General features: G+C 40.5%; 1 protein-coding gene across 1 annotated transcript in view; it reads right to left on the bottom strand.

Moving 5' to 3' along the window:
* The window catches only part of LOC140480292 (uncharacterized), a 142495-nt gene that overhangs the window by 70622 nt on the left and 47755 nt on the right, over positions 1–24118 (bottom strand). The window contains exons 9-13 of the mRNA XM_072574996.1: positions 23202–23240; positions 14561–14593; positions 9587–9622; positions 8492–8530; positions 631–660 (exon numbers count right to left, since the gene is read on the bottom strand). Coding sequence (XP_072431097.1) covers positions 631–660; positions 8492–8530; positions 9587–9622; positions 14561–14593; positions 23202–23240 — 177 coding nt within the window. The remainder of the gene's footprint in view (positions 1–630; positions 661–8491; positions 8531–9586; positions 9623–14560; positions 14594–23201; positions 23241–24118) is intronic.

Raw genomic sequence — 24118 nt, 5'->3', positions numbered from 1 at the left:
TCTGTCAACAAACTGCCTTTGAAACTTCTGGAACAGACCTTTTCAACTCTCTGAAGCATTGGCATACCAGTTTTGTTTTACAAAGTTTAAACTGCTGGCCATTAAATAGCTTTTGATTGTTTGCGTTTTTTGCAACACTCTCAGACATAGACAGGCAGCTTTAAAAGATAAGAAATTAAATGGTAGGCCATTCAAATAACTTCACAGCTGCACATAACTTATTTATGCTTATAAAACTACCCTATAATTTAGTGAAAAGGTGATCATTATGAACTCAGCAACTGAATTCAAATGACCCTGTGCAGTTTGAGCTTCCCATATATGGGAGTCAGATCCCACCCTGCACCCCATCCTTGGTGAAATGACACCCGCCAAATACAGGAGCGGGTTTAACAGGCCTGAGGTCCACCCATCATATTGGATATATTACCAAGTCTCCGTAATCCATGACTTATCCAAAAGGATCTGTCCAATCCTGGGTAGTCATATGGATGACTGAAGAAATGTCTGACTTATTTTATAGTTTTGCAATTTTTTTAGCACAAGCTCATACAGATGATCTGCAACTAAATGTGTCCATTAACTACTTCTGTATTTCAAATAACTTTTGCTTGTTTTCCTTTGTCTTACCTTTTTCAAATTCTGAAGCAACCATCTTCTCTGTTCATGTGAAAGAAAAATCCTCAGTTAAAGACAAATTGTTAAAGACAAATGTTAAAGAGTAACAGTAAAGTTCCTGTCAGCTGCACCAAGACCATCATTTTTATTTACACTTCCAGGCTCTTCTGATTTTTCACTTCTTTTCTCTTTACCCTGCCTACATCCATTTCTCTTATCATTATAATTCCTTGCATTTTTCACTCTTGGATATTGTGTTTTCATAAATCACATAATTGCTCCTCAAGCTTCCTACCTTGACCACTGCATTCCCAGACTTCATTCCCTCTTAAATAGACTACACCTCTGTTGGAATCTTTTGACAAGTCCAATAAGGCTCACATTGCTGCTTGCTTACAAGCTAGAGTTAGCCCTGTGGATTCTGCCAATTAATGGATTAGTCATCACCAGCTCTCTCCACACCTACCTCCAGATTGATGAAAACACCTTGACCATTATTGTCAGCAATCATTCTAACTACTACGATTGTCCACAGAGAAAATTTCATGTCAGATCATGGGTTCTCTGGGTCCATGCATGGTTTATAAATCCAATCCTAGAGCCACATCTCTGCCCACACTAGGAATTGGAAGCAATCCTTGTCTTTGAGATCGTAAGCATTTCTTTATCCAGTTCCTTTTCCATTCTTATAGATTCATAGTGTCATAAATTCACACAGTGTAGAAGAAGCCCTTTGGTTTATCGAGTCTGCACCGACATAACTCCCACCAAAAGTGCGCTAATTACAATTTCTTGCACATGTCCCATATCTTTGCATGTTATAATATCTGTAGTACTCATCCAAATATCTTTTAAAGGTTATAAGTCTTCCAGACTCCACTACCTTCCCAGGCAGTTCATTCCAGATCCCCACTACCTGCTGAATGAAAACGTTTTCCCAAATCCCCTCTGAATCCCCTGCCCCTTACCCTAAAACCATTGCTCTCTTGCAATTGACCCTTTAACCAAGAGGAACAGCTGCTCTCTATTCACCATGTCCATACCCCTCATAATTTTATATGCCTCAATCATGCTCTCTCCCACCCCTAGCCAGTCTTCTCTGCTCTAAAAACAATCCAACCTTACCTAGTCTTTCTTCTAGCTCAATTTGTCCATCCCAGGCAACATTCTGGTGAACCTGCTCTGTACCCTCTCTAGTAGTAACACATCCTTCCAGTAGTGAGGTGACCAGAACTACACACAGTACTCCAGCTGTGGCCCAACCAAGGCTTTGTACAATTCCAACATTACCTCCCTGATCTTAGACTTCATGCCATGACTGATGAAAGTATATGTGCCATATGCTTCTTAACTGTGCTCTTCATGTGCTCTGCTGACTTCAGGAATCTGTGAATAATTACCCCAAGATCCCTCTATTCCTCTGAGCTACCCAGTATCCTGCCATTCACTAAATACTTGCTCATTTCGTTTCTTCTTCTTCCAAACTGCATCACCTCACAACCTTCAGGGTTAACTACCATCTACCACTAGTCTGCCCTTGTGAAATCTCATTTTTGTCTGCCTGTAACCTACAACCATCTTCTTCACTATTAATCGCTCTACCACTTTTGGTGCTGCTGCAAATTTGCTTAACATTTCTCCCAAATTGTCATCAATATCATTTATGTATGTAACAAATAATAAGGGGCCAAGTACTGATCCCGATGGTACACTGCTGGACACTGGCCAGCATTTGATAAGGTTCCTCACAGTAGGCTATTGCACAAAATTCGGAGGCATGGAATTGAGGGTGATTTAGCAGTTTGGATCAGACGTTGGCTAGCTGAAAGAAGACAGAGGGTGGTGTTTTATTGAAAATGTTCATCCTGGAGTTTAGTTAATAGTGGCGTACTGCAAGGATCTGTTTTGAGGCCACTGCTGTTTCTCATTTTTATAAATGACCTGGATGAGGGTGTAGAAGAATGGGTTAGTAAATTTGCGGATGACACTAAGGTCAATGGAGTTGTGGAAAGATGCTGAAGGATATTACAGATTACAGAGGGACATAGATAAGCTGCAGAGCTGGGCTGAGAGGTGGCAAATGGAGTTTTTGCGGAAAAGTATGAGGTGGCTCACTTTCGAAGGAGCAAAAAGAATAAGAGTACTGGGTTAAATGGTAAGGTTCTTGGTAGTGTAGATGAGCAGAGGGATCTTAGTGGCCATGTACACAGATCCTTGAAAGTTGCCATCCAGGTTGATAGGGTTGTTAAGAAGGCATACAGTATGTTAGCTTTTATTGGTAGAGGGATTGAGTTTCAGAGTCATGAGGTCATGCTACAGCTGTACAAAACTCTGGTGCAGCCGCAATTGGAGTATTGCATATAGTTTTGGTCTCCACATTTTTGGAAGGATATGGAAGCTTTGGAAAGGGTTCAGAGGAGATTTACTATGATGTTGCCTGGTATGGATGGAAGGTCTTATGAGGAAAGGCTGAGGGACTTGAAGCTGTTTTCATTCAAAAGAAGAAGGTTGAGAGGTGACTTAATTGAGACGTGTAAGATAATCAGAGGGTTAGATAGGGTGGACAGTGAGAGCCTTTATCCTCGGATAGTGTTGGCTAGTACGAGGGGAGACAGCTTTAAATTGAGGGGTAATAGATATAGGACAGATGTCAGAGGTAGGTTCTTTACTCAGAGAGTAGTAGGGGCTTGGAACGCCCTGCCCACAACATTAGTAGACTCATCAACTTTAAGGTCATTCAAATGGTCATTGAATAGACATATGGATGAAAATGGAATAGTTTAGGTTAGATGGACTTCAGATGGGTTCCACAGGTCAGCGCAACTTTGAGGGCCGAAGGGTCTGTACTGCGCTGTAATGTTCTAAGTCTTTAGTATGTTTCTGTGAAGGCTTGATTCTCTTTTCAGAGAGCAGAGCTGACATCTTTATCCACATACTAAAGTTCCACAAATGATGTCAGTGATGTTTTCTTTTTGCATTTCAACTGATTGAAGTTAAAAAGATTTCCACCCAGCCTGTTGACAATGTCCACATCACTGGGAAGCCTGTTCTTGACAAGATGAAGAATGGTGGCCATGAAGATTTTGAACAGGGTCAGGGTGATAACAGATCTCCCTCAGAAGATTCAATCTCCCACCATTTGTGAGGATTGTTGCGGACAGCTTGTCGTTGAGGAGACCGAGGATAGTGATGAGTCTCACTGAACAGCTAGCCTTCTTCCTTCAGCTGCCCTTTCCTTAGCCTGCTCTTCGGGTCTCCCACAGGGCACTGATATCAATGTTGAAGTGCCTGAATTCACGTGCAACAAGGGCATCTGTTTTGCTTGTCATCCATTAGGATTTGAACATTCCAGGTTCCATACACTCCAGATGCCAAGAATGAGTTTAACGTTGGTTTACACATCACAAGTAGATGAGCTTGCTGCATGTGATTTTCCTGTTTGGTTGGTGATGAAACACACTATCTTTAAAGTACCTCTTTATAGCTTCCTCCCTGTGTGGGGTAAGGAGAGTTGATCTTGAAGAGAGTCGCTCAGTTGTGAAGAAAACTGCTGAAATGCTCTTGAATTCCTTTCAAGAGCGAAAGAACTGAATCAGACTCAATCATCTATATTCCACTCAGAAGCTGGGGACTTCCAGATCTCACAGACCTGTCCCCATCAATCTCAACGAATGGGGATTTCAACCTTCATCTGCCATCATAGTTTTTACATGAATATCTTCTGCCTGAATCACTGCTGAGGATTTGTTTTGGATCACACCTTGTTTCCTTCCCTCTGACCTTACTGACATGAATGGCTCTGATGAAAACTGAGAAAGTATCGATCTCAGGATCAATGGAACATTTAAGCCTCTCCACCACAGTAAGGTGACAATTCACGGAAAGTTAATTGTGAATGATTACATCAACACCACAGACATAACTGCAATCTGGCTCAGGTGCGCTGGCCTTCCCTTTAAAGGAAAAATCCTTACTAGCCAATACCTTCCAGCTCTTATCCCAGATGGTCTCAGTGGTGGTTTGGCTCTTACCATCAAATCACACCTTAATCTGGCCCTGTACCTCAGCTAGTGGTTGCAACAGATTGACAATCTAGAATGCTCAACATGGCAACTTGAAAACAAAACAAACTCAACCAATTTTGGCATTAAGAAGCTAGTCTCATAAGGACCATGTTAGAAAACATCAGATTCATTTCTGTCCTTTAGGGAAGGAAATCTGCCATTCTTACTTGGTCTGGTTTACGCGTGGCTCCAGACTCACAGCAATATGATTACTCTTAACTGCCTTCTCAAATGGATTAGCAAGACAATCTGTTGTATCAAGCCCACTATAGTGTCTGAAGTAAGGAATAACACCAGATGGACCACCTAGCATTGACCTAGGCACCAAAGATAGTATTAAAGTCAGCCCTGTCAATTCTGCAAAATCCTCTTTGCTGACATTTGCATTGTATGCCAAAACTGGGTGAGCTATCTCACAGACTAGTCAATTAATAACCTGAACATAGTTATACTCACAGAATCATACCTTGCAGACACCACTAACTCCATCCCTGGGTATCCTGTCTTACTCAGGGCACACTCATCAGATGTGCAGCTGTGGTTTTCAGGCTTAATTGCAAACCATGACTGTTAACAGTGTCTAAAATATTTTAATATATGTTGTGTCATTTTGCATGCACTCAGCTATGCAGGTAAGGAAGAATATCAAGGTTTGCAAGACTGCATATATGAGATATTTCCCAAAATTAACTAAAGTGGGAAAAATCCCTTAGCCCCATTTCTGTTAGAATAAAATTAATATAAGCTTTGAACTATTTAGCAGCCTCGACCATCATGCTCCATAACTCGAGACTAAAACAAGCATGAGAAAAACATTTCTTGCCACGGCAACTTGAATTCCTTGGGGGGAACCACTTGGTTCACTTGGCAGGGTAACCACTGTGGATCAGAATCGTACCATCTGCATAGGGTTTGATTTCCCATTCCAGCTTGGGTGAATTTTGGACCTGTTTCCTTGCCCGAGCTCAGGTGGAAGCCATGGTACTATGGGTCAAACCTTCCTTTGGAACTTTCCAATTGGTCAAACCTCAACAAGGAGCTTTGATCTGCAGCACAGTTCATGGATTGGGATGTTTTTAAGACAATTTGAGACTATGGCAGTGAATTATTACATTGCACTTTGCTTAAACTGTGAACCTCACATTTGAACTGTAATTTCTGTACTATGATTTTGGATTACAGGTAGTTCTCATATAAAGCATGTTTGGGCAGTGCAATTTGGCTATAACGTCGCTGAAGAATTAGGAAATGGTATTTTCAAGAATGCTTACTTCTGTTCACAATAGTGCTTCTCCAGCAGCAATCGTTTTGCACACTTTGTTCCGCATGTGCTGAAAGCTTCTGCTCCATTTTGCACATGCACTGATTTCAGCAAGTCTTTGCGCTGTTCTGCACATGTGCCAATGTCAGTGAAGTCTCAGCACTGTTCTGCACATGTGCTGATGTCAGCAATACCACTGCACTATTCTACATATAAACTGATGTTAGCGAGGTCTCTGTGTTGTTTGCACAAGGGTCAAACTCAGCTGCAGTCAGAGCATATGAGAGGTACAGTACAATACATTGAGCAGCTTCACCTCAAAAATTAATCTAATGAATGTTCATTGCTCTCCCTCTGAGACAAGAATATTCATGTATAAATCCTGTGTAAGTCCTGTATAGTTCCTGCAGGACTGATTACTCTTATACATCCATTTGCCTTTCTAATTTGTTCTCTTAGATTATGTTGCTCCATTTTTGCAAATGAAAAGATAATGACAAGAATGTTAGCAAGAAGTGTCCTGGAAATAAAATTGCAGGTGGTGAACACAAAAGGAAGGCCACAACAGTGGAAGAGAGGCTAGATGTTATAAATGCATAAGGAGCGAAAGTGTGATAAAGCTCACTTAGCAGGAATGAGGGAGTTTGCCTTACGCACTATTAGAGGCAACGTTGAAAAGATTAAACCGAGCTGGAACAAGTCTGAGTGCCAGCAAATCTGTGAGGTCACAGCCAAAAGAACTTGAGGAGACGGAGAGGCTTCTAAGTGTTTGGATGAAAGATCAAACAAAAAAGTTTTTTTGGGACAACCTTTCTTAACCTAAAAGAAAAAGTCATCTATTTATGAAGGTCTAAAGAAAAATGCTCAAAATCCTGCAGATGTGCCTGCCTTTAATGCTAGCAGTGGGTGGTTTGCTGGTTTTAAGAATCACATGGCTTTCCATAACATAAAGTTAATTGGTGAATATGCCTGTGCAGATGAGGAGTGTGCACTGGCATTTCCTCCCATAGTCCAAGATTCTAAAGGGTGTGAACTGTCAGGAAAGCTCCCAAAAGTTGCCTTTGCAAAGCAGGTTAGCTTTGAAGAAGTGGAAAGTGAGGATATTGAAGAGTTGCCTGAGTCCCAGTGTGAAGACTTCTCCACTGCTGATCTATAACAGCTTCTCGTTGAGGGGAAAGTCGTAGCTTGAGGTGAAAAAGATGAAGTCCAGGATGCACCATGAAAGCTTTCCATTTCTCTTTTCTCTTCGAGGCCAACAATTACAATGCAGAACTTAGCAGGGTAGCAGTACAGTAAGATCTCATCTGGTACCCTATGAACAGCTTCTTCAAGATAGAAGGAAAAGGGCAAAGCAGCAAAAGCTGGATGTCCTTTTTAACCAAACCCCAGTAATAAGACAATCAAACAGAAGGCGGTGATGATGATGATGATCTGCATTAACAATATTTTTTCAATGTTATGTGTTAAATTTACTTTTGTTTCATTAATAAATATGATTTAAGCCTTCATTCAGGCTGAGCTGGACTTTATTTAGGGCTTTTGTGTGATTTTTGAGTGAGCATGAGTGATATTATTTGCTGGTCTGTTCCTAACCTCACTTTTCCCATAGGCCCCATTATTTCTATTCAGCGATTTTCTCAGTGCGGTTTCACTGGAACACAACTACAGCATAATAGGAGAACTACCTGTATTCTGTGTTGCACAATTTTCCTTGCTATTAAATGTGAAGTGTTTAGATGAGATTTGGAGGTGCTGGTGTTGGACTGGGGTGTACAAATTTAAAAATCACACAACACCAGGTTTAATTGGAACCATCTGACAACCATCTGATGAAGGAGCAGCATTCCAAAAGTTAGTGCTTCCAATTAAAAACTTCTTGGACTATAACATGGTGTTGTGTGATTTTTAACTTTGTTTAGAGGAGTATCTTTTGCAAAGACGTGTTAAAATAAGCAGTGGCAGAAACAGAGAAAGTGTAGAGACAATTGTGCCAATATTGACCTCATCTTGTTAGTCAGGATAAACTATAGCCTAATAACTACAGCCCAGAGTAAGAATCTAGAAGGATAAATGATGGACTCCACATGACATCACTGGTGTGGAAAAGAAGTCAGAAGATTGACAACGGTCAACAAGCATTGGTGCATGCCTCAAGGACCACAATACACTATTAGCATACAACCATTGTAAAGTTTCAACTTTTTGTTTGTGAACTGAACTCTAATAAACTTATGCCAATAATCAGAGCATTCAATGTCTACATTTAGTGAGTCCAGGAGTTCCTTGATGATTAATTACCCTATCAGAATTTCCATTCTCCCAAAATAGTTGTCTGTTCTCACTGTAATTCACACTGGAACACTGTGCCTTACATGGCAATCATAAAGACTTTGACCCTTGGTCTCATACTTTGTGATGATGAGGCAGCATTCACTGACATTCTTTGCTCTGAGCATTATCTAACATTTGTGAGAAACATTTAAACAATATTATTTTGCACATTCCTCAATAACCTTCAAATCATGTTTTTTTCTCTTTCTGAACTTACCCATTTCAAGAAATTCTTCTTCTTCCCGTGCCAATCTTTCTGTTGAAAAACAATATAAACTATACATAAAAAAATGCAATCTCAAACATTAAATGATTTTCATTTAAAAATTGTTCCCACCCAAATGATAGATGGAAAGAGGAAAAACAAGAAAGAGAACTGTCAATTCTATTCTGATATGGTGGAGTGAAATTGAAGTGAGTACAACTAACAGGTTGAATTGAATTGCTGGTTTAGATGTATTTTATGAATGAAATGACTGGGAAGATGCAATATGTTCAAGGCCAAGATCAAAGGTCAGATTTTAGACCACTTGTGGGTTTGTTTTTGAATGGGCACAGCTCATCTCTGACCCGAACTAGCATCAAGTGAGAGAGTGAGAGAGAAATAGAGAGATAAAGAGAGAGATAGAGAGAGAGAGAGAGAATGTGTGTCATTCCCAACTGCATACTGCATTATCACAAAAGGCAAAACAGGAAACATAACACAGAGGTATAGAGCATCAATCCCATTTCAGCATGTCTTATTCCCTGTACAAAATATGACTTTAGTCTGGAAATGTATTTCAGCAGAGTACGTTTTACCATAAAGCCAAAGCACAGCTCTATGTTTGGATTAGGAACTGCAGACGCAATCCGCTGCATGCAAACGCCTCATTCAGATGTGTAAGTAACCACCAAATTCAACTTTTAGGGCACCATTGCATTTCAAACAGCCGGGAGATTTCTAAATCATCACTCACAGCAGTTTTGGAAAAGACAGGTGTACTTTACAGAAGGATGAAGGCTAAAATAGTAAAGTATCTCAGGGTCTAATGTTTCAAGCAGCAATTCAATACTCAGTCGAAATTTTATTATAACATCCCTCTGGAATTGTGGGAAGTGGCTTTAATATTTACATGTGATATCAGTTGGAATACATTAACATGGAAATTCGGAATACAAGAAAAATGTAATGAATGCATTAGGTTATAGTCATAGAGTCCTACAGCATGGAGACAGGCTCCATAGCCCAAACTGGTCCATGCTGACCAAAATGTACGTCTATGCTAAAAAAAAGGAGAAAATATATTAAATGAAATCATTATTTACTTACGTTCTTCTGCAGTTTGTTCTGCAGAAACAGCTCCACCTGTGAATAAAAAATAAAAATATTCATTACAAACTTACATTACCATCGATCAATAATCATGAGAGATTTACATACAGAAGGAGGATCTCCAATTCATCATACCTTTAATAGTGTTTTGAAAAAGCACTTAAGCTTAATCTTTTATTTCAAGTTCTCCCTGTAATCCTGTAAGTTCCTTATTCTCAAAGTCCAAATTTATTTCAAAATTATTTTAGAAACAGCTTGGAGAGGCAAAACTTGATCATGGATAGTCATCATGGCTTTGTCAGATGGAGCTCACAGATTTGACTGAATTTTTCAAAGAGGTGTGTCGATGTGGTACTGCGGTTGATGTGCTTTATATGGATTTCAGGAAAGCCTTTGACCAGGTCCCACATGGGAGACTGATGTAAAAGGTAACAACCAGGATAACTTAGCAAGTTGCATGTAAAATTGGCGTAGTGGCAGAAGATAGAGTGTGGTGGTAGAAGGCTATTTCTCTGACTAGACAGCACGGACCAGAGGCATACTATATGGATTGGCACTGGATTTGTTATTGTTCATGATGCATTTGTAAATGATATAGAAGAATATGCTGTGGGGAGCGTGGATCATAAAGTAAGCTTGTAGAATGATGTGAAGATTGGTTAGGTGGTTGACACTGAGGAATAAGGTCATAGGTTACAGGAAGATTTAGACAGATTGGTCAGTGGTAGATGGCATTTAACCCTGACAAATGAGAGGTGAAGAAATAACAGAACAAAGAAATGCTCAATGAATAAAACAGGGCAGTGGGATGCTCAGAGGATCAGAGGAACCTAGGTAAGCTTGTCTACAGATTTCTGGAGGACAGAGCCATGGAGTCATAGAGTCATAGAGAAATATAGCATGGAAACAGATGCTTCAGTCCAACCCGTTCATGCCGACTAGATATCCCAACCCAATCTAGTCCCACCTGCTAGCACCCGGCCCATATCACTCCAAACCCTTCCTATTCATATACCCATCCAAATGCCTCTTAAATGTTGCAATTGTACCAGCCTCCACCACCTCCTCTGGCAGCTCATTCCATACACGTACCACCCTCTGCGTGAAAACGTTGCCCCTTAGGTCTCTTTTATATTTATCCCCTCTCACCCTAAACCTATGCTCTATAGTTCTGGACTCCCAGACCCCAGAGAAAAAATGTTGCCTATTTATCCTATCCATGCCCCTCACAATTTTGTAAACATCTATAAGGTCACCTCTCAGCCTCCGACACTCCAGGGAAAACAGCTCCAGCCTGTTCAGCCTCTCCTTGTAGCTCAGATCCTCCAACCCTGGCATCATCCTTGTAAATCTTTTCTCAACCCTTTCAAGTTTCACAACATCTTTCCGATAGGAAGGAGACCAGAATTCCACGCAATATTCTAACAGTGGCCTAACCAATGTCCTGTACAGCTGCAACATGACCTCCCAACTCCTGTACTCAATACTCTGACCAATAAAGGAAAGCATACCAAACGGCTTCTTCACTATCCTATCTACCTGCGACTCCACTTTCAAGGAGCTATGAACCTGCACTCCAAGGTCTCTTTGTTCAGCAACACTCCCTAGGACCTTACCATTAAGTGTATAAGTCTGGCTAAGATTTGCTTTCCCAAAGTGCAGCACCTTGCATTTATCTGAATTAAACTCCATCTACCACTTCTCAGCCCTTTGACCCATCTGGTCCAGATCCTGTTATAATCTGAGGTAACCATCTTTGCTGTCCACTACACCTCCAAGTTTGGTGTCATCTGCAAACTTACTAACTGTACCTCTTATGCTCATTTATGTAAATGACAAAAAGCAGAGGACCCAGCACCGATCCTCGTGGCACTCCACTGGTCACACGTCTCCAGTCTGAAAAATAACCTCCACCACCACCCTCTTGTCTTCTACCTTTGAGCCAGATCTATATCCAAATGGCTAGTTCTCCCTGTATTCCATGAGATCTAACCTTGCTAATTAGTCTCCCATGGGGAACCTTATCGAACGCCTTACTGAAGTCCATATAGATCACATCTACTGCTCTGTCCTCATCAATCTTCTTTGTTACTTCTTCAAAAAACTCAATCAAGTTTGTGAGACATGATTTCCCACGCACAAAGCCATGTTGACCATCCCGAATCAGTCCTTGCCTTTCCAAATACATGTACATCCTGTCCCTCAGGATTCTCTCCAACAACTTGCCCACCGCTGACGTCAGGCTCACTGGTCTATAGTTCCCTGGCTTGTCTTTACCGCCCTTCTTAAACAGTGGCACTACATTTGCCAACCTCCAGTCTTCCGGCACCTCACTTGTGACTATCGATGATACAAATATCTCAGCAAGAGGCCCAGCAGTCACTTCTCTAGTTTCCCACAGAGTTCTCGGGTACACCTGATCAGATCCTGGGGATGTGTCCACTTTTAACTGTTTCAAGACATCCAGCACTTCCTCCTCTGTAATCTGGACATTTTGCAAGATGTCACCATCTATTTCCCTACAGTCTATATCATGGTTAATAGTGTAGTTAAGAAGGGTCGTGCGATATTTGCCTTTATTAACTGTGACATGGAGCAGGGAGGTTATAGTAGAACTTTAGTTAGGCAACAGCTGGAGGACAGTGTGCAATTCTGGTCATCACACTACAGGAAGGATGTGATTGCACTGGAAAGAGTGCAGCGGAGATTCACCAGGATGAAGACTGGGATGGAACATTTTAGTAATGAAGAGAAGCTGGATAAGCAAGGGTGTTTTCTTTAGAGCAGGGAAAACTGAGTGGTGACCTGGTTGAAGTGTGAGAGAATATGAGGGCATGGGCAGGGTGGATAGAAAGCTGTTTTTTTCTTTTAGCTTAAGGGTCAATAACAAGAGGCATAATTTAAGGAAGTAGGTTTACAGGGGATTTGAGGAATTTCTATTTCATCCAGGTGGTGGTGGGAATCTGTAACATATTGCCTAAGAGGGTAGTTGAAGTGGGAACTTTAAAAAGTACTTTGATGAGCAGGTGAAGTGATATAACATTCAAGGCTTTGGACCAAGTGGTGGAAAGTAGGATTAGTGTAAATTTAGAGTGTTTTTTGTCACTGGTCAAACAGCCTCTTCTGCACTGTGCAATTCTGTGATGCCATGAAAACAATTCTCTTTACTCATTAATGTCTTATCAATAATTTATAATGCATGTCTCTTATTGAACTACTCATCTTTCTCTAACTACGTTATTAAATCCTCTCATTATCCTTAAAACATCTATTAGGTTACTTTTCAACCTTGTCTGTCCTAAGAAGAAGTCATAATTTTTTCAACGTCCTCTCATTACTAATGTCTCTCATTCCTTGTACTATCAGGTAAACTTCTCCTCAACTGGTTTTAATCCTTATATGGTAATCATTTTATACAGTAACTGAATGATTTCTTTGATTTTATATTCTGTGCCTCTGTTTATAAATCAAGTAGCTCACATGAGTTTTTCAACTACCTATTGATTTGCTCAGTCACATTTAAGGATTTATTTTTATTGCTTACACGTTGAGAAAAAAATGAGAGGGTATCTCATAGAAACCTATAAAATTCTAACAGACTAGTCAGTTTAAACACATGAAGGATGATGCCAATGGCCAGGAGTCCAGAATTAGGCATCACAGTTTAAGGATCCGTGGTATGCATTTAGGTCTGTGATGAGGAGAAATTTCTTCAGCCAGAGATTGGTGAGCCTGTTGAATTCTCTGCCAAAGAAAGTGGTGAGGCCAAAACATTGAATGTTTTCAAGAAGGATTAGTTCTTAGATGGAAGGGGATCAAGGGTTATGGGGAGAAAGTGGAAACAAGTACTGAGTTGGATGATTTGCCATGAGCAGCCTTGAAAGGCTGAATCGCCTATTTCTGCTACTATTTTCTGTGTTTCTAAGATCTCTCTACAATCTTAACTATTTCAGGATTATGCTATTTATAGTATACTGACTCCAAAAGAAAGCTCAGTACTTCCCTATCCTGAACTCTATTGACATTGGTGAATGATGGTGAATCTTAACTATATCTGATATTGAATGGGATAGTGATTGTGAAGAATTTTCCATTGTGCATTCAGGGCAATTGTCTTGATCAGTACACTATCTAACAAAACTAAAGCATGACTGGGTGTACGACTGGGAATGAAATAACTAGAATCATAGAAAGTTATAGTACAGAAGGAAGCCATTTGGCTGATCATGTCTGTACTGGTTCCTGAAAGAGCTACAGCTGTCTCACTCTCCAGCCCTATCTCTGTAAATTCATCACTTTTAATATATATTCGGCTTTCTTTTGACACCTCCAACGGAATCTGTCTCCACCGCTCTCCCAGGCAGCTCATTCCAAACCCTAACAACTCTGTGAGTGAAGAAGTTCCTCCTCATCTCAATCCCAGTTCTCTTCCTGACAATCTTAAAATGGTGACCTCTAATTACTGACATGCCAACGAGTGGAACGGAGTATCCTTCATTACACTGTCAAAATTGTTCATAATTTTGAACACCTCAATAATGTCACCTCTTAATCTTAAACTCATCACGCACTGAACTTGCAAGTGGCTTGCCAACAGGAACTATAATCTTACACAAGTATTACAAGTAGACTCCCTCAACTTAATTTGCTTATTCATTTTCAGATCCCTGAAATTCTTTTTACATGAATGGAGTAATGCAAATGAATGGAATTTCTGAGTGAATTCTCTTGATCTACTGCATTTGATTCGGCAGACAACTTCTTTTGCTCAGTCTTCTTCCATCAAGGTGACAGTAGACATGGAAGAGCGCTGTCCAAGTTCTGAGCCCCCAATGTATCCAAACATTTACTTGAAAATTTTCGGGGCAGTTTCCTTTAGGTAAATAGTTTCTGATAATTAACTCCGAAAATGGGAAGTTAAATTATAATTTTGTTCTTCGAGGTGAAATTTCTTTTTGCTGTCTAACTTACCCACGCCTAGTTCTTCAGCCAACTTTTCATTCCCTGTAACAGAGAAAAAAAAGCATGACCATAATCTTAAGCAGAGAATGTTTCGATCAAAGTACAAGCATAATAATAAGTATCGATTGCTAAAGGAATCAGTCCTCCAGCCACAATTACTGACAATATATATTAAAAGCTTGGGTGAGGTGCTATTGCCAAGTTTGGAGATGAAACAAAAATTGGGGGAAAGCAATTGGTGAAGATGACACAAAAAGACTGCAGAAGGATACAGACAGGTTCAGATAAAATAAAATTTGGCAAATGAAATATAATATGGAAAAATGAGAGGTTATGTAGTTTGGAGGAGGTATATGGGAATTGAATATTATTTCAATGGAGAACTGCAGAAAGCTATAGGACAGAGGGATTTGGGAGGCCTTGTGCAAAGGGCACAAAAAACCAGCCAACAATTTCAGCAAGTAATAAGGAAGGTAAATTAATGTTGGCCCTTACTGCAAAGGGAATGGAGTATTAAAATAGGAAAATCTTACTAAAATTATACAAGTCATCAGCCAGACTACAACTAGAATACAGTTTTGGGGACACCTTATCTAACAATAGATATGTTAGCATTGGAGAAGGTCCACAGAAGGTTCACTAGGCTGTTACCAGGTATAGAGGGATTGTCTTCTGAGGAGAGGTTGACTAGATTGGGCCTATACTCATTGGAGCTTCGAAGAAAGAGAGGCCACCTTATAGAAACATACATGATTCGGCAGGAACCATGACAGGGTAGATGCAGAAAGGTTCTTTCCCCTGGTGGCAGGGTATACGGCTGGAGGCTATAATCTCAGAATAAGGGGTCACCCACTTAGGACAACAACGTGCAGGAATTGCTTCTCTCAGAGGGTAGTGAATTTGTGAAATTCTGTACTGCAGAGAGTTGTTAAGGCTGGCTCATTAAATATATTCTGAGATGAGATAGACAGATTCTTCAACTGTAAGTGAATAAATAGATATGGGGAAAAGGCAGGGATGTGGAGTTGAAGATTATTAAAGCAGCTATTATGCCATTCAATAGTGGAACGGACTTGAAAGATTAGATGTCTGTTTAAATGTTAGCTGGTACTTAACTAAAGGATATATCAAGGGAATAAAGCTGTATGCTTTTAGCTTGTAGTGACATTAAACATGGAATCTTTCACTGTATTACCCATCCAACAAACTTTCAATTCAAATTTTTTCCAGTTATTTAAGGTATTAGTAAAGTTCCACAAGCACATTAGTGATAATAATTTGATAGCATTGTATTAAGTGGGGTAGTGTGGTGGGAGAAAAGTGATAAATCAGCTAAAATTATTGGCCAATCATCTGCAGCAGAAATTTTGGCTGTTTCCATTCCAGAAACAACAAAGCAGTTGTAATATTCTTGCCATCACCAAAAATATCGAACAAAGGTATCTAAAGATTACACTCGATCATAGAGAGAGATGTAGAGTTGCTGAAAAAAGTAACCGTAAAGATTAGGTGGAATTTAGAATTCAGCAAAAGAGGACATCAAAACTAATAAAGAACAGGAAATCAGATTATAAATGCAAATTAGCAGGAATAGTAAATCACCACGGGACTAGTATTATGAAGTTGAAGGTGTATACCAAAACTTTAACAGAGAGAGAGAGAATGCTGTGCTGAATTGAGACATTAAAATCATTTGTGTATATGATCAGATGGTTGTCCCAGAGTATACTGGAAAATTGATAACATGCAACATTTGGCTATGAAATGAATACCTGAGTTTTGGGTCCTGTTTTGACAACAACTTGAATTTAACCAATCAGTTTAAATTATGCCCCAGAATACTAAAACCTAATCAAGCTTGAATTTATTGCTTTGCCAACATTGAACTAATGAGATGAACCAATGAGACAATCCAATGTTGGTGGTGGGGGGGGAGGAAGGGGTATGAAATGAGGACATTATTAAAAATTGGTCAGAGAGCAACTTCCGTAGAGAGAAAATTGGAAAGCTAATTGGCCATCTAACATCTTGCTCTCCAAGAAATTAGGAAACACTCTTTATCAAAGGTACCTTTTCACATGAAACATACTCAAAGTAAGAAGAAAGAAGACAACCCGGGGGATACTCATCCAGTAGAGTGAAGACACAGAAAAAAATAGCAGCTGTGTGGTTTTGAAATTAATGGATTTAATTTTAATAAGTGTCTTACTGGAACAGCATATTGTTATAGAGTTGGAGATAGATAGTAAGCAGTTAAGAGAAAGGGGGGGGCGTGGAGTTGTGAATAGTTGTTGTTTATGTTCGTTTTTAGAGTGAAAAAAATAAATTGATGGTATTTCTTTAAATAGTGGAATTTAAGAGTTGTCTGTCACTTATATTTTAACAGATTATGAGGCGAAGTGAGCTTATCTGTGTGTTTGGTTTAATTAACAGAGGAGTCGGGGTCATAACACTAGTAAGAATGTACAACTGAAAGAAATTAACATCGGTATAACAAAGAACAGTACAGCACAGGAACAGACCCTTTGACCGACCACGGCTGTGCTGACCTTGATGCCATTCCAAACAAATTCCATCTGCCTGCAAATGGTCTGTGTCTCTGTATTCCTTGCTTATTCATATGTATGTCTAAATGCCTCTTAAATATTGCTGTTCGTATCTGCTTCTACCACCTCCCCAGAAAGCATATTTCAGGCACCTTTCATCTTCTGTGTGAAAGAACACTTGCCTCACACATGTCCTTTAAACTTTCCCCCTCTCATCTTAAACTTATGCCTCCTAGTATTTTAAATTTCCACCTTGGGAAAAATACTCCAACTACCCAGTCTAACCATGCCTCTCATAATTTTACACACTTCATGTAGTGATTGTAACAAGGTCAGCCACCTCAACCTTGTAGAATATGACTTCCCAGAGGGGCTGTTTAACCTGGTCCAATCAGGTTAACCTGGCTGACATAAAAAGGGGATTGTCAGAGGTACTGCCACTCTGATAGCTGACTTGGACTGTGGCAGTACTAAAATCAAGGACGATTCACGTGTAAAGGGTGACTTAGATTATTTCAATGGCAATGAGAGTAAAGCATGATAAGACATTCACGTGCAACAGTTTTTGGGAATGTAATTAACAGAATAAAAAATGGAGAACCAGTTGATGTGGTTTTTTTTGATTTCCAGAACAGCTTCAATAAGATCCTATATAAGGCTAGTAAATAAAGTTAGGTATGAATTCATAATTGGTTAAATGGGCAGAAAATAGAATTAGAATAAATGATTATAGTCAGCTTGGCAGGTTGTGACTAATGAGATACCTCAAAGGTCAGCGCTTACATCCCAGCTGTATCAATTATTTGAATATGGGATATAAACTCAACTTTTTCAATTTTGCTAATGACACTGGGTGGGAATGTGAATTTTGAGAAACAACCAGAAGTTTCATTGGGACTCAGAGAGGCTAGGTGAGTGGACAATGACATGGCAGATGTTAAAAATATGAAGTTTTCCACTTTTGTAGGAAAAGCAAAAAACCAGAGTATTTCTTAAATGGTAAGAGATTAGGATGTGTTGAAAGAACCACAAGACCATAGGTCAAGATACAGGAGCAGAAGGTGGATGGATTAGTAAGTTTGCAGATGATACTGAAGTTGGTAGGGGAGTAGACAATGTGAAAGAGTGTTGCAGGTTGCAGGGGGACTTGGATAAACTGCAGAATTGGGCTGAGACTTGGCAAATGTAGTTCAATGCAGATAAATGTGAGGTGATGCACTTTGGGAAGAATAACAGGAAGGTAGAGTACTCGGTCAATGGAAAGATTCTTGGTAGTGTGGATGTGCAGAGGGACCTTGGAGTCCATGTACATAGATCTCTGAAAGTTGTCACCCAGGTTGATAGTACTGTTAAGGCGGCATACGATGTATTAGGTTTTATTTGTAGAGGGATTGAGTTCTGGAGCCGCAATATCATGCTGCAACTATACAAAACGCTGGTGCGGCCACACTTGGAATATTGTGTACAGTTCTGGTCGCCCCATTACAGGAAGGATGTGGAAGCATTAGAAAAGGTGCAGAGGAAATTTACCAGGATGTTGCCTGGTCTGGAGGCAAGCTCTTATGAGGAAAGGCTGAGAGACTTGGGACTGTTCTCATTGGAGAGAAGAAGGCTAAGAGGGGATATACAAGATGATCAGAGAACTAATAGGGGAGACCTTGAAAGTCTTTTCCCTAGGATGATGACGTCAGTTTGTACAAGGGGCATAGCTTAAATTGAGGGGTGATAGATTTAAGACAGATGTCAGAGGCAAGTCTTTTACTCAGAGAGTGGTAAGGGTGTGGAATGCCCTGCTTGCCAATGTAGTTAACTCAGCCACATTAGGGAGATTTAAACAATCCTTGGATAAGCACATGGATGATGATGGGATAGTGTAGGGGGATGGGCTTGGATGAGTTCACAGATTGGGGCAACAGAGGGCCAAAGGGCCTGTTCTGTGCTGTACTGTTCTATGTTCTAGACCATTTGGCCCATTGAGACATTCAGCCATTGAACATGGCAGATATGTTTCTCAACCACATTCTCCTACCTTCTCCCCATAATCCTTGATCCCCTTATTTATCAAGAACCTATCTATCTCTGTCTTAAATACAGTCAATGATTTGGCCTCTGCAGTCCTCCACAGCAATGAATTCCACAGATTAACCTCCCTCTGGCCGAAGTAATTCCTCTTCGTCTCTCCTGGTAGTGGAAACATCTTCTCCACATCCACACTATCCACCCTTCTCAGTATTCTACAAGTTTCTTTAAGAATCCCTTTCATCCTTCTAAACTCCATCAAGTACAGATCCAAAATCCTCAATCAGGTTGTGTATGTTCGTGAGTTACTGACACCTAACCTGCAAGTGTAGCAAGCAAATAGACAGCCTAAATTTGTCTACTGTGAGAAGCCCTAGCGATTTGCTACAGTGGATCTTGTAGTTGGCTCAGACTTTTGCCATGGTGCTACTTGGTAGAGTGCAGGGCACAATATTCTTTGTGATACCTAATGTTCTGATGGAAATGCGCAAGGCCTTAGTTATCAATGAATCTTAGGCATTGTGGTAATAAATTTAACTTTCATACTTTGCAAGATGCATAGCAATGACCAATATTACAAGGTAACTATGCAAGTGGTTTTTTTAATATAAAAACATCACGTTTTAATTTTATTATGAGACCAAAAAAAATTGAAAGAGCTGCAGATGTTGAAAAACAGAAACAAAAGCAGGTATTTCTGGAAAATCTCAGCAGGGCTGGCAGCAGTCCAGTGCGACTTCTTTAGAACTGAGGGACTGAACAACGTTCACTGGAGCTGAAACGTTAACTTGGATTTCTCTCCACAGATGTTGTCAGAGCTGCTGAGATTTTCCAGAAATTTCTGTTTTTATTAATGTTAATATGTCCCAATTCAAGCTTGTGCTCCTTTGAATACAGTGACCACATCTGCAGCAAGTGTTGGTTGCTGGAGGAACTCCAGCTCAGAGTTTACGAGCTGGAAGCTGAGCTTCAAACACTGCGGCACGTTCAGAAGGGGAAGAAGAACCTAGACGTTTTGTTTCAGGAGGCAGTCACACCTGGTAGATTAAGTATTAAAAATTCAGTCAGTGGCCAGGGACAACAGGGTGTGACTGCAAGTGAAGCAGATAGAGGGATCCAGTAGAGGAGCCTCAGCTCCCTGCTCCCTGTGTGGTACCTGCTCCCTGTGTGGATGAGGGACAGAGCTGCAGGGAGGATGAGCCAGCTGACCACGGCACTCAGGTATAGGAGACCATTCAAGAGGGGGGAGCAAAAAATCAAGTGGTAGTTGTAAGGGATTCTATGATTAAGAGGATAGATAGCATCCTTTGTCAGTAGGATTGAGAGTCCTACATGATACGTTGCCTGCCCAGTGCCAGGGTGTAGGGCATCTCTGACTGGCTTGAAAGGAGGGAGGGGCAGGATCCAGTTGTTGTGGTCCACATCAGGACAAACGACATAGGCCAGGGTAAGAAGGAGGACCTGTTTGGGGATTATCAAACACGAGGAATGAAATTAAAGAACATACGGTCAAGGGTTATAATCTCAGCACGAAACACGTGCAAATTGGCTTAAGGATCAGAAAATTAGGGAAGTAAACACGTGGCTAAAATAGTGATGTTGGAAAGAGGTGTTCCAATTCTTGGAGCATTGGCATCAGTTTTGAAACAGGAGGATGGAAAAGTCTGCACCTGAATCAATCTGGAGAAAGTGAGAAAGATAAAGAGGGTGGTCACTAAGACTTTAAAACTAGCGAATGGAGAAAAGGAAGGGGAACACGATAGGGAGTGTGATGGTAAGTCGAAAGAAAAGCAGCAAATTAGCATGTGTGCAGGAGTATTTAACTAAATGGAAGACTATGAAAGAAGTTAAAAGGAAGGATAACTCATGAGATACTTATTAATGGATGTTAGAATTCATAAAGAGGGAATAAAAAGTAGCATAAAGGCACTTTAACTGAATGCTCATAGTATTTGAAGCAAGGCACGTTAGCGGCACAAATCATCACGACTGAGTATTGTTTAGTAGCCATTACAGAGACATGGTTGCAAGATGGAAATGACTGGGAGTTAAATATCCAAAGTTATCAGACTATTCGGAATTACAGAGAGGAAGGTAAGGGAGGTGGCTTTGATATTCAAGGGCGCTTTCAGGGCCGTGCTGAGAGATGATATAGGTTCTATGGAGAATAAGGTTGAATCCATTTGGGTAGAAATCAGAAATTCTCAGAAGAAAAAGACTGATAGGCATAGTCGAAAGGCCACTAAATAATAATATCATTTTGGGGCAGGCAATAAACAAAGAAATAACTAATGCCTGTAAAAAAAGGTACAGCGATTATCATGGGAGAATTTAATCTACATGTCGATTGGTCAAACCAGGCCATCAGGCTGGCTTTGAGGAGGAGTTCATTGAATGCATCTGTAATAGTTTCCTTGAATAGTATGTAATGGAATCAATGAGGGAACAAGCTATCCTCGTTCTGGTCCTGTGTAATGAGACAGGAATTACCAATGATCCTATAGTTAGGGATCCTCTTGAAAGGAGTGATCACAGTATGGCTGAATTTAGAATACAGATGGTAAGTGCTGCGATAAAATCCAATACCAGGATTTGATTGTGCTTAAAAAAAGGAGACTACAAAGGATGAGGGAGGAGTTGGTTAAAGCAAAGAATTTATGGTGGGACAGCTGACGAACAGTGGAGGACTTTCAAAGTAATTTTTCAAAGTGCTCAGCAAAAGTGTACATCAGTGAAAAGGAAGGACTGTAGGAAAAGGGGTTATCTGCAATGGGTGTCTAAGGAAATAAGGGAGACAAGAGAAGGCATACAAAGTGCCAAAGGCCAGCAGGAAGCTAGAAGATTGGAAAAGCTTTAAAGGTCAACAGAAAACCACTAAAAAAACTGTAAAGTCAAATAACGTAGATTATGAGAGCAAACTAGCTCAGGATATGAAGACAAATAGCAAAAGTTTCTGCAAAAGAGTGGCTAAGGTAAACATTGGCCCTTTACAGGATGAGAAAGAGGATTTAGTAATGGGATATGAGGAAATAACCAAGACATTGAACAGATATTTTGTGACGTTCTTCACAGTGACTAGTGGTGTACCTCAAGGATCAGTGTTGGGACTGCAATTATTTACAATTTACGTAGTATGATTTGAAGTTTCTGACCACGTGTTGTGTATCAAAGTTTGTAGATGACATGTTTGATTGTGCAAAATGTGCAGAGGACTGTGAAACTTTGCAAAGGGACATAGATAGTTTCAGTGAATGGGCCAAGGTCTGGCAGATGGAGTACAATGTTGATAAATGTGAATTCATTGATTTTGGTAGGAATAACAGTAAAAAGGATTATTACTTGAATGGTAAAAAGTTGCAGCATGCTGGTGTGCAGGGGGACTTGGATGTCCTTGTGTATGAAACAGAGAAGGTTGGTCTGCAGGTGCAAATGGTAATTAAGAAGGCAAATGAAATTTTGTGCTTCATTGTTAAAGAGATTGAGTTTAAAAGCAGCCAAGTTATGTTGCAGCTGTACAGGGCGCTGGTGAGGCCACACCTGGAGTATTGCGAGCAGTTTTAGTCTCCTTACTTGACAAAGGATGTACTGGTGCAGAGGAAATTTACGAGGTTAATTCTGGAGTTGAGGGGGTTGGCCTAAGGGGAGAGACTGAGTAGCCTAGGATTATATTCATTGGAATTTAGAAGAATGAGGGGAGATCTTATCGAAACATATAAAATTATGAAGAGAATATATAAGTTAAAAGTAGAAAGGATGTTTCCACTAGTGGGTGAAACTAGGACAAGGGGGCATGGCCTCAAAATTAGGGGGAGCAGATTTAGGACTGAATTGAGAAGGAACATCTTCACCCAGAGGTTGTGGAATTCCCTGCCCAGGGAAGTAGTTGTGGCTTCCTCATTGAATGTTTTTAAAGCTAAGATAGATCATTTTTTGAACAGAGGAATTAAGGGTTATGGTGAGAGGGTGGTCAAGTGGAGCTGAGGCCACAAAAAGATCAGCCATGATCTTATTGAATGACAGAGCAGACTTAAAGGGCCAGATGGCCTACTCCTGCTCCTAGTTCTTATGTTCTTATGAACACTTACGTTGTCTGAGGAATTCTTTCTCTGCAGCTGCCAGGCGTTCTGTTGACAGAAATATTCATTAGTTCATATGAATAACATATCCAGAAAGATGTTTACATCAAACTATTTAAACATGTATCACACAGAACAATTGTTGTGGAGATATGCATTATTTTTGTATGTCATAGTGTGCCTTATTTCCCTCCATCATTACAAATTCCTCCTGGAAACTTTGCCTGCATAAGGGGGAGGCACAGGGGCTCTGTGGTTAGCACAGCTGCCTCATGGCGCCAGAGACTGAGGTTCGATTCCAGCCTTGGACTCCATTCTGTGCGGAGTTTGCACATTCTCCCGTGTCTGTGTGTGTTTCCTCCGGGTGCTCTGGTTTCTTCTCAAAATCTACAGATGTGCAGGTTAGGTAAATTGGCCATGCTAAATTGCCCATAGTGTTTAAGGATGTGTAGTTGCATTAATCAGGAGTAAATATAGGATAATAGTGGAGGGGAATGGGCCTGGAAGTCATAGAGATGTACAACACGGAATCCAACCCTTCAGTCCAACTTGTCAATGCTAACCAGATAGCCCAACCTAATCTAGTCCCATTTGCCAGCACTTGGCCCATATCCCTCCAAACCCTTCCTATTCATATACCCATCCAGATGCCTTTTAAATGTTGCAATTGCACCAGCCTCCACCACTTCCTCTGGCAGCTCATTCCATACACGTACCACCCTCTGCATGCAAAAGTTTCCCCTTAGATCCCTTTTCTATCTTTCCCCTCTCACCCTATGCCCTCTTGTTCTGGACTCACCTACCCCAGGGAAAAGACTTTGTCTATTTATCCTATCCATGCCCCTCATGATTTTATAAACCTCGATAAACCTCAGTCTTCGACGCTCTAGGGTAAGCAGCCCTAGCATATTCAGCCCAGCCAATGA

This window comes from Chiloscyllium punctatum, chromosome 8 (assembly GCF_047496795.1).
Source record: "Chiloscyllium punctatum isolate Juve2018m chromosome 8, sChiPun1.3, whole genome shotgun sequence".
Taxonomy (NCBI): domain Eukaryota; kingdom Metazoa; phylum Chordata; class Chondrichthyes; order Orectolobiformes; family Hemiscylliidae; genus Chiloscyllium; species Chiloscyllium punctatum.
Note: the sequence above shows the minus strand (reverse complement) of the source record. Positions and strands in the feature narration are given on the sequence as shown.